General features: G+C 40.8%; 1 protein-coding gene across 1 annotated transcript in view; it reads right to left on the bottom strand.

Annotated features, from left to right (window-relative positions):
• Positions 1-11606, bottom strand: part of large1 (LARGE xylosyl- and glucuronyltransferase 1) — a 64107-nt gene extending 52501 nt beyond the window's left edge. The window contains exons 1-2 of the mRNA XM_082167395.1: positions 11144-11606; positions 8300-8479 (exon numbers count right to left, since the gene is read on the bottom strand). Of these exons, the coding sequence (XP_082023521.1) occupies positions 8300-8405 (106 nt within the window). The 5' untranslated portion in view covers positions 8406-8479; positions 11144-11606. The remainder of the gene's footprint in view (positions 1-8299; positions 8480-11143) is intronic.
• Between the last annotated feature and the right edge of the window lie 675 nt (positions 11607-12281).

Genomic DNA, 12281 nt, shown 5'->3' with positions numbered 1-12281 from the left:
GAACCCATACCTATGCACACATCTTCACAACCTGTAGTAGAGACAGTCAAACAAGAAATGAGTAGTCTCAAAATTGACAATGAAGATACTCACCTACAAACAACTCCTAAAAATGTGAAATCTCAACATTCAGCGAACGCCACACTACATACTCCTGGAAATGTTCCTTCTGTGCAGACACAGAAAAAGAGACATTTTGATCCATGTGTAAATGCAACTTACCTGAGACAGCCTGCACAGCGGAGGTGGGACTCTGACAACTCTGTAAAGCACACAGCAACCACGCCAGATATCGCAAAATACCTAATGAGAAGAGAAGTGGTTACATCTGGTTTAATGGAGTTCGATGACCACCCGGAAAGCTATTGGGCGTGGAAAACTTCCTTTCAAAGCGTCATTGAGGAACTCACCTTAACTCCAAGAGAAGAGTTAGACCTCCTGATTAAATGGCTCGGGCCAGCGTCTAAGGAACAAGCAAAAAGAATCCGAGCCATACACAGCCACAACTCAGCTGCAGGGCTAAACATGGTTTGGCAAAGACTAGAGGAGACCTTTGGAACCCCAGAGGCAGTTGAACATTCACTCCTGAAGAGGATAGAGGAATTTCCCAGAATCTCGAACAGAGACAATGTGAGATTAAGAGAGCTTGGAGACCTTTTGCTTGAACTCGAATATGCAAAAGAAGGAGGATACCTCCCTGGTCTAGCTTATCTTGATACGTCACGTGGAGTGAACCCCATTTTAGAAAAGCTCCCATTTAGTCTCCAAGAAAAGTGGATTTCCCAAGGGTCAAAGTACAAAGAAAACTATCATGTCTCATATCCACCTTTCACCTTCTTTTCACAATTCATTCGTTCTGAAGCCAAAACCAGAAACGACCCTAGCTTTATGATATCTCAAGCTCTCTACTCAGGTCCAACAAAGTCGGAGAGACCCACAAAATACAACAACAAAGTACCAGTGTCTGTGAGGAAGACTGGCGTGTTTCCTGAAGCCAAAGCAGCTCCTACCGGTTCTGTTGAAAAAGGAGCTACAGATCCAGATCGACTATGCCCGTTGCATAACAAACCTCACGCACTCAGAAAATGCCGTACCTTCCGCAGCAAGCCAATGGAGGAGCGTAAAACCTACCTCAGGGAGAAGAACATCTGCTTCAGGTGCTGTGGTTCGACCAAACATAGAGCAAAAGACTGTGATAAAGAAATAGTATGCCGAGAATGTGGCAGTAAGACTCACACATCAGCTTTACATCCTGGTCCAGCACCCTGGTTCTCAGAAGTTCCAGCAGATCAAGGCGAGGAGGAAGAGACTCACGAGACTCCTCCTGGAACTCTCCCTGCAGTAACGTCAAAATGTACAGAGGTTTGTGGGGGAAACACCAACGCCAAATCCTGCTGTAAAATATGTTTGGTTAAAGTCTACCCAGAAGATCATCCAGGAAGGGTAATTCAGACCTATGCAGTGTTAGATGACCAGAGCAATCGCTCACTTGCTCGCCCTGAGTTCTTCAACCACTTTGGCCTCTATGAAAAAGCACCTATACATTAAAAACTTGCTCTGGTGTTATGGAAACCTCAGGGAGGAGAGCAACAAACTTTGTGGTGGAATCATATGATGGAAAGATCCAAATCAAGCTTCCAACTCTTATTGAGTGTGAAATGATGCCAGACGACCGAAACGAAATTCCCACACCCGAAATTGCTCGCTGTCTCCCCCATCTGAGACATGTAGCAGACAAGATACCACCACTCAATGAAAATGCTCAGATCCTTATCCTGCTAGGAAGAGACATTTTGCGAGTGCATAAAGTGAGGCAGCAGTATAACGGAGACCATGAAGACCCCTACGCTCAACGTCTTGATCTCGGGTGGGTTATCGTAGGAGATGTTTGTCTAGACCGGGCTCACAAACCACCCAGTGTCAGAGTGTACAAGACACACACACTGTCTAATGGACGGACATCCATGTTAAGTCCCTGTCCTAACAAAATTCAAGTGAAAGAGACACTTAACAGAAAAAACACTCACCAACCAAGAAGTCTGGACTGCGCTTTCCAAGGTGAGGAGACAGAAAAACTTGGAGCCACAGTCTTCGACAGCCACCCTGATGATGAAAAAGTAGCTCTGTCAGTAGACGATCAAACATTCCTGGACATCATGGACAAAGAGGTTTATGTTGATCAAGCGAACAGCTGGGTAGCACCGCTGCCGTTCTGCAAACCCCGCCGTCGTCTTCCAAACAACAGAGAGATGGCTCTGCGACGACTCGTATCTCTCCGACGAACTCTAGACAGACGCACAGACATGAAAGAACACTTCCTGGAGTTCATGAAAAAGGTATTTGAGAATGACCACGCAGAACTAGCACCCAAGATCGAGGAACATCAAGAAAGGTGGTACTTGCCTCTGTTCGGGGTCTATCATCCTCAAAAACCAAATCAAATAAGAGTTGTTTTTGATTCAAGTGCCAAACATGACGGTGTGTCGCTGAATGACGTGCTGCTCAGTGGGCCAGACTTAAACAATGCCCTGCTGGGTGTCTTAATCCGCTTCAGGAAAGAGAACATCGCAGTCACCGCTGATATTCAGCAGATGTTCTACGCGTTTGTTGTTTGAGAGGATCATCGTGATTATTTGTGGTTCCTTTGGTACAAGGATAACGACTTGAGCAATAACATCACTGAATACAGAATGAAGGTGCACATATTTGGCAACAGCCCCTCACCATCAGTTGCCATTTATGGTCTAAGGAGAGCTGCACAAGAGCATCAGGATGAGTACGGCACAGACAGCAAGGAGTTCGTCATGAGGAACTTCTACGTGGACGATGGATTGACGTCGGTTCCGACAGAAGAGGAAGCTATCGATCTTCTACAGAGGACTCAAAAAATGTTAGCAGCATCGAACTTAAAACTCCACAAAATCGCTTCCAATAGCAGCAAAGTCATGACAGCATTTGCCCCCGAGGACCTTGCAAAAGACTTAAAAGACCTCGACTTTAGTGCGGATCCTCTCCCACTTCAGCGGAGCCTTGGACTGATATGGAATCTGGAGAGTGACAGTTTCGGTTTCCAAGTATCCCACGAAGAGAAACCGTTCACAAAGAGAGGCATCTTGTCAACAGTTCAGAGCCTCTATGATCCACTGGGCTTCGTGGCTCCCATCACTGTTCAAGGAAAAGCCCTCATCAGAGAACTGTCGTCCAAAGAATGTGATTGGGATGATCCTCTCCCTTCAGACAAGCAAGTGTCCTGGAAGTTGTGGAAAGAGTCTCTTCTGGAACTAGAGAAGCTACACATCAAGAGAAGGTATGTGCCTATCCCTCTTGTCTCATCTCAAAGTCGAGAACTCTGTTTATTCTCTGATGCTTCCACTCAGGCTATCGCTGCAGTAGCCTACCTGCGTGTCACCAATGATGGAAACCAGTGCCACGTAGGATTCATTATGGGCAAAGCGAAATTGGCACCACATCCAGCCCATACAGTTCCACGTTTAGAGTTGTGCGCCGCTGTCCTGGCAGCTGAAATGGCGGACACAATCTGCTGTGAGATGGATATTGAGATGCATGCTGTGAGATTTTTCACTGATAGTAGGATTGTTCTCGGGTACATCCATAACACCTCAAGAAGATTTCATGTGTATGTTGCCAACCGAGTCAATCGCATCAGGAAATCAAGTCATTCACAACAATGGCAGTATGTTGCCACTGAACAGAATCCGGCAGATCACGCCACCAGACCCACGTCTGTAGACATCCTCAGAGCCTCTAACTGGTTCTCAGGCCCTGAATTCTTGAAAAGCAGCAGTGAGCCTCCACAAAGCGAGAGCTTTGATCTTGTTGACCCAGAACTTGATGTTGAAGTTCGAGCCCAAGTTGCTGTCAACTACACCAAAGCTACAGAAGGTCTGTTCAGCTCAGCACGCTTTGAACGTTTTTCTAGCTGGACGAGACTACTGCAAGCCATCACAAAACTTATTCAAGTAACAAGAACATACTCCAAGACTCAGAAAGTGGACGCAGTTGATGCACGTTGGCAAGCTAAAACAGTCGTCATTCGTTGTGTCCAGCAAGAGTTCTATGGAGAAGAGTTAAAATGTTTGGGAGATGGGATTCAGCTCTCAAAAAAGAGTCCACTGAGAAAGTTAAATCCCTTCATCGACGAGGATGGACTCCTTCGGATTGGAGGACGCCTTACCAACGCTGACTTACCCAGAGACGAGAGACATCCTGTCATACTGCCCAAAACTCATCACATCGCAACTCTAATAGTGAGACATTACCATGAGGATGTTTTCCATCAAGGTCGTCATTTGACTGAAGGTGCCGTCCGGTCAGCAGGAGTGTGGATAGTGGGAAGTAAACGGCTGGTGTCAAGTGTCATCTATAACTGTGTGACCTGCAAAAAACTGAGAGGGAGGTTTATGGAGCAGAAAATGGCACCACTACCAGCTGACAGACTCACCTCAGAACCCCCTTTTACCCATGTCGGTCTGGATGTCTTCGGACCATGGAGCATTGTCACTCGGCGCACTCGTGGAGGTAGTGCTGAAAGTAAGCGATGGGCAGTGTTATTCACATGCATGAGACAAGAGCAACACACATTGAAGTGTTAGAATCCATGTCCACTTCAAGTTTTATAAATGCCTTACGCCGATTCTTTGCTATCCGTGGGCCATCCAAACAGCTTCGCTCCGACAGAGGCACAAACTTTATAGGAGCGTGCAAAGAGTTAAAATTCAACACCAGTGATCCAGAACTGACAAGTTTCCTTGACAAGCAGGGATGCTCGTGGACTTTCAACTCCCCCCATTCGTCCCATATGGGAGGTTGTTGGGAAAGACTGATAGGAGTAGCGCGTCGCATTCTGGAAGGGATGTTGCTGCGGTCTGACACGAAACACCTCACACATGAAGTGTTGACAACACTGATGGCAGAAGTCATGGCCATTCTTAATGCCAGGCCATTGATCCCAGTGTCAACTGACCCTGACAATCCTTCAATATTGACACCTGCAATGATTCTCACTCAAAAGATAACTCCAGTGACAGCGCCTCCAGGTGACTTTGATCATAAGGACCTTCACAAAAATCAGTGGAAACAAGTGCAGTGTCTGGCAGAGAGCTTCTGGAAACGTTGGAGACAGGAGTATCTGGTGACTCTCCAGAAACGTCACAAGTGGACTGATGACAAGCCAAACATACAAGTAGATGATGTAGTTCTGATGAAAGACAGTCAGGCTAAACGGAACGACTGGCCAATTGGACTTGTGGTAAAGACATTGCCTAGCAAAGACAACAAAGTCCGCAAGGTTGAAGTTAAAGTTGTGAGGCAAGGAACAACAAAAACTTACATCAGACCCATCTCAGAGCTTGTTTTTCTTATGTCTAAGGACTGATAAAGTGATGGACATTCTGATAAGTAATAATACTGTTCATAAATGTAATTAGTGATTGATTGTATATTTGTTTGGTTGATTAATCTTTGAGTAATTAAGATGTTGATAGTGGTATAATAATATACCAGGCGAGGAGTGTTCCGCCCTTTGGCGTTTAGTTTGTTTCCTAGTCGGACCCGTTTTAGTGACGGACCTAGTGTTCGCCGAGCAACAGCGCTGAAATCACCCACGAGTCTGCGTCATTACAGAGTTTGGTCAAATCTTTGTCTGTAAGTAATTTTTCGTCAGAATTGTGGTTTCTGTATGATTTATATGTTTATATTAAGTAATGTGTGTTATTACGTTCGTGATTCTTATCATTTTTAGCGCATATATGCTCTAGATTGAAGCCTTTGTTTTTTGACTCACTGATTTATCCGCTCAGCAACGAGCCTCGGCGCTTCGCCTCAGAATTATTAGTTGATTTATTTACATCTGTAGTTTATTGTGTAAAGTGTTGACATATAATAGCCTACTGTTTATCCATATTGAGTTACTGGGTAACTTTATATTTGATTGTGTAAGAAAGACAACAGACTTTACACTTTTGTAATGTTTATTTTCTGTTTACTCTTTCAGTCTTACAGACTTAAATGGGGAAAAAACATGAGAAATAAAACTGAGGAAGAAAAGAGACAAAAAGATAAAACATCAATCCTCAACAAGACTTCTGGAGTTTCTCTTCATTGCTGTTAACTATCTGTCTAGCTGTACAAATCAGACGTCGTACATGCGAGGGCAGAATAAGGTTTGTTTAAATATCCCCAAAATATCCCCAACTGAGCAAGCCAAAGGCAACAGTGGCAAGGAACCGAAAAACTCCATCAAGTGACCTAATGGTGTCCTAAAACTCCATCAGGTGACCTAATGGAGAAAAAAAACCTTGGGAGAACCCAGGCTCAGTCGGGGGCCAGTTCTCCTCTGGCATTTATGAGCTAGAGGCCGGATTGTAGTTTGAACTGTAAGATTAAAAATATTATATGAATGCCTGGCTGAAGAGATGCGACTTTAATCTAGTTTTAAACTGGGAGAGCGAGTCTGAGCAACGAACAGTATCAGGAAGACTATTCCAGAGTTTTGGAGCCAAATGTGAAAATGCTCTCCCTCCTTTGGTGGTTCTGGATATCCTAGGTATGACCAAAAGCCTTGAATTTAAGAGAGTGACCGAATCTGCTCAGAAGAACTTTGGAACCACCCCCGATCTCGAATCGAATCAGAAATCCTGTTGTGTGAGTGGAACCTTGAGGACAAACATGCGCACGCTCTGGAGATTATCACGTGAAACGAAACAATACCCAATCAGAAAGCGAGCCGATGGAAGACTCACCTCCAGCTCATGCTGTAACATGTAAAGTTCATGTTCATACAGTCTCCACGATTTCATCAAACATTTTTCTTTTTTTTCTGTAAGGTAACGGACACACCCAACCCATGCCAAAGAACGAGCACTGATGAAAGCCGACTGTGTTGACTAGAGTCAACGGTGTGGAACACACCGGAAAAACGAAGTCGGCCGACGATCAAAAACTGCCCAACTGCCGGCTTGGTGAGTCCCTGGCTTAAAAAGCAATCCATACACTATAAGCACCCTTTCTTCTTGCCGGTTGTCCACCATGTTTGTTTACAGTAAAGTCACGTTTGATGCGAGAGATATTGTGAGATTTCCCTTGTTCACAGGTGGGACTATGTTGTCTGTGAATGGAATTTGTTAGTGTGAGGTGTGCTTTCCTGGTCAAATCGCGGCATTCCACACACTAAAGGAACAAAATGGATAAATCTATTATTTTTATCGTCATGTTTGTGATCTCTCACATTTAAAAAATATTATATGATTTTAAAAATCTTTGAGTGTCGCCCCAGCTTCAGATGATATTCTCCGATACTGCGATTTCATTGTAATCCTTCTCACAACGTCACTGAATTCACCATTAACTATTCACCTGAACATGTTGTATATCATTGTAATCCTTGACCAGCAAAACATAGGGGTAGACATCACATTTTTCATGTTCTCATGTTTGGTTCAGGAGATATAATACAAAATACATAATTCAGTTATTGGCGGAAAGCAAAATGGCCACCATGGTTGCCACGAGGCGTTTTTGCGATGGCTCCATTTCTGAAAATGTTCAGGGCCCCAAATTGTATATGTGTACCAATTTTCACCATATCACCTGGACTATTAAAGATTTACAGACAATGATGTTTGAAATGTCATTCGTATTGTTTATTTTTATATTACATTTAAAAGCAATTTGTTTCATAGCTGAACATGTTGATTAACAGTTAAAGGTGGGGTATGTGATTCTCTTTTTTGTCAATTTTTTCAAAATCACTTGAAATCCTACTCCTAACCCACTTACAGCCACAGAGTTAGAAGCACTGAAATGAAAATGAAGCAATTTAATCATCTGTGGAACGGGCAGGACTCGAAAAACTCCAGCCAATCATTTCCAAGACCACCTAGAATCATTGGACAGTAAGTTCGTCAATCAAACGATCGTACCATCCCCCCCCTCCCCTCCATGTTCTTCGAATGGGTGGAGTCGAATGGGTGGAGCTTAATATTTATAAACCATTTACTCATAATAACCATTCATCAATTCCTTTTCTATGACCTAATTAAACAATAAGAATTGTGTTAATTACAGTGACATGAATGAAGAACTGTATGTAGCCTATTAATACAGTATATTAACAATGTAGAGACTAGAATACATAACCTATGAGTAAAACTAATAATTTGTTAATAATTTGTAAGTACTTTATTACTGTATACTTATTATAAAGTTTTACCAACTTTTCTATAGAAATTCTCAGCGCCGTGTTTCCTGCTCATGAATTCTGTGATGCGTGTTATCGTACCTGTGAAGTTTGCGGATGACAGATAGAGCCAGGTGAGGGCCGGGATAAAGATCAGGGCGAGGGAGGCAGCCACAAACTTCCTGCGCCCACGACACATTCCCAGCATCCTCTGCAGCCAGAGGGTGTCTGTTCAGAGACCTCTATGTGGGCATCAGCTTTTTGGATGGGGGGTGCATGGCACTGCTCAGTAAAAATACAAAATAAAAATAAAGTGTAAGCCAGTGCACAAATTTATTGATGATAACAAAATGCTCATCTACCAGAATCAGTAAAACACCAAAATGACTTCAACTGGCAACCCAAATAGATTTTAGAGTTTGAACTATCTGCATTATATGAAAGGGATAGTTAGCTAAATAATAATAATAATCTGTCATCATTTACTCATCCTCAAAATTCCAGGCCTGTATGAGTTTCTTTCTTCTGTTGAACACAAAAGATATTCTGAAGAAAGTCTGTATATCCAGACAGTTGACGGAAGCGACTTCCATAGTTTGGAAAAAGTCAATGGGGACCAGAAACTGTTTGGTTACCGACATTCTTCAAAATATCTTCTTTTGTTTTCAACAGAAGAAAGAAACTCATACAGGTTTGGAACAAAATGAGGGTGAGTAAAGGATGACATAATTTAAATTTTTTGGGTGAACTGACACTTTAATTTGACTGTTGAATCTTTTCCTTTGAACTCAAGTGTTTGTCAAGCCAAGTATACATAAAGTGTGTAATTTGGGACAGGGCACAGGTTACAAATAAAAGAGAAAATAATCAAATGAGATGAAGCACTTTTAATTTGTCAAGTAATTTATTAATTGTATTACCACATATTTAATATACAAATCAAGTTTTAATGCATTTCCAGAAAAAAAAAAAAAATTGTTACTGTGATATAAAATGACTCGTACTGTGATAAAAGCCACTCAGGTTACCTTTTATGAAATTCAAACCTAAAACTTTTCAGTCACCTGCCAAGATCTGCACCACTAACACCACAGCACCATCTCAAGTTAATGAACTAGTGAGCATGTTCAGATCTCTTACTGCAGTGCTAAAGAACAGGCTGGAACATTCATCATGAGGTTGGTTTCTCAGATTCAGCAGCTGCTATGTCAGCACCACTAAAGACAATATTCGAGCAGTGGCAATGCAAAGCATCTGAGAGTAAATCTGACTATGTTCAAATCTTCATATTCCCCACTTAAGAACAAAAATTCAGATCAATGCTGTTACTCATGGCATCCTTCCTTCCAATGTGCCAATATACCACTAATGAACACCGGAAAATACTAGTGTCTATGGTAGTTTATGTACTACATTCATGATGACAATACCCAGCTTTTAACAAACTTATTTTATCAATACTTTTTAATCAAAATAATGTAAAGGGAACCTAAATTTTGTCATCTCAATTAGCATTAACAATTATTTACCTTTATTCAACAGTGTTATAATGAATTACAAAAATATGTATACATTTTTGACCAAAGTATGCACTCTAGAGGGAAAATCAGCCATGCATTTCAGTTTAAAAATCGATGTGCCTTATGTATTCATGGAAGAGTTCAATATTGTACGTAGATCTTCCTGCCAAGTTTCTCTAACTCCAAATTTAATATAGCACAATTGTAGGCCTATATAATTAGAAGAAGCATCTTATATATTCAATCTATAAAGCAATTCCTTAGAAATACTTAGAAATGGCTGGCTCCATAAAGCGCCATAGCTGACAGTTTGAAGAGCCTTTCACTCCAAACAAAACATTTACAGTGACATCCTCAGACTTCAGTGGGTAATTAAACTATCATAAAGCAATGAAAATAAGCATGGATAGCGCAGGTGACTGGATTTAAAACCATCTAAAGAATTAACACAATAACCAGTGTCTGGAGAAACAAAAAATGACTAAAGTAACGATAGTTTCACCCAAAATACCACAGACACTATCACTGTTAGTGCAGAAAAGCTGTGGTAAATATTAGCACTGTAATAAACGGATGAAAACAAATATTCAGAAAACTTCTGACACTGTTTGAATGAGTCATATGCATTACTTTTATGATGATTGGATGCTCTTTTTTGGGCTTCAAAAATCTAAATCTAAGGTAGGCCTACCATTCACTCACATTATAAAGCTTGGAAGAGTCAGGATATTTTTTAATATAACTCCGATTGTGTTTGGCTGAAAGAAGAAAGTCATACTCCTTGGGTGGCTTGTTGAGGGTGAGTAAATTATGGGGTAATAAACATTTTTGAGTGAATTTCTACTTTTGTCCAATTTTATTCAACTTTTCCCAGACAGCAACATAGTGTCGGCCCAGACCTGGCTCACATCTGGTACACGTGAATCCACACGCTCCTGGTCGCATTAAAAAAAAGGGCTACTTCTGATCAAGTGACTTTTACGACTTTAGAGATCGTGGTTTCTTTTTGAAAACAGTGTTTATAAACTGTTTTAATATTTTTGTTTCAACACACACATTTAAATGTCCCACGCTCAGGTATGGCAGTGACATTATCTGTAGCAAAGAAGCCGGCCATTTTATTACAAAAATATTTAAAATATCAGTTAATTTGCATAAATAATGATGATTTGAGATGTGATGGAAATGGCATTTGTTTTTTACGGTTCAGGGGAAATGACGCACGTACGTCTTTGTTGAACAATGTTAGTGAGCGAATAAAATTAACTAATGAGAGAATGGGGAGTGTTTTATGAGACTTTATTGAGGATTACTCCACAAAGGCCAAAGTGGCATAAACATTGATTATGTATAACAGTTGAATACACTAGTAATTGGTCATTTATTATGGTAGGAAATTGTATGGCTGTTATGCATGCCGTCTCACCTGTGATGCTGGAATCACTGTGACTGGACTAGTCCTTTACTGACAATAAAATATAAAACAACAGACGAAAAAACTCTCTTCAGTATCCGTATGATATGTGCATGAATGAAGAACTGATGGCTTTAATGCCAATCGTCTTCACCAACCCAGTCAGAATCACCGTGAGGGAATATCACAGATATGTCAGTGTCTCACATCGCATTTGTATCCATTTCAGATCCAAGATTAGCGCGTGAAAATGCCGCATGCTGGATTTGATGAATGCGGTGGGTTTTTTAGAAAAGATATGCTGGAAATATCGTCTTCTGCTTCCCTGCACGCGAGTTCTACATCACATTCCGCAAAACGCGCCGTTTATTCGATCAATTATCTGATATCATTGCGTATAATGTGAACACTGCGGCCTCTCTACACAACACTCCCTGTTTGTTTCCCATCCTCCTTCAGTTCTCATTCCCAACATATCCTCCAATCACTGCCTCAATCCACAATCCACAATCCAGTCCAGGCGCCTGTGTTTTCACTAAAACCCGGGAATGGATTTGATTCTGCTTAGCTTTCTAAAGCTTCACAGTACTGTACAAGAAAGCATTAAAAAAATGAGCTAGCTTGAGCTAAACTGTTTCTTTTGATAGCTTTGAAGTTTGTAGTTCGCCTTTGCAGTTTTGTCTTTGATGTAACCGCCCTTCCTGAAAATATTACAAATTCAGGCCTGGATGTTCTTGTTAGATACTGGGCTCTTTTCTATAACAAAATTTCATAATATGTACACAGATAATTAATTCATTGTTATTTTGCAAACAATGTAAATATAATTGGAAAACTTTTGTACAAGTCATTTGTACAATTACTAATTTTGTCATTTAAAGACTCATTTATAAAGAAACGAACAATGCTTACAAAAAAAAAAAAAAAAAATCAGAAGGAAAATATAACTGCAGTGTGCAAATAGGCTACTATATATTCAATTAAGCATAGCTAACCATAGTTTAGACTGTTTAAATGAGATCCCATATATATATATATATATATATATATATATATATATATATATATATATATATATATATATATATATATATATATATATATATATATATATATATATAAGTTTTAGTGATGTGGTTTTTATAGCAAA

This window comes from Leuciscus leuciscus (genome assembly GCF_965113295.1).
Source record: "Leuciscus leuciscus genome assembly, chromosome: 4".
Classification (NCBI taxonomy): domain Eukaryota; kingdom Metazoa; phylum Chordata; class Actinopteri; order Cypriniformes; family Leuciscidae; genus Leuciscus; species Leuciscus leuciscus.
This window is presented reverse-complemented; position numbering and strand designations above follow the sequence as displayed.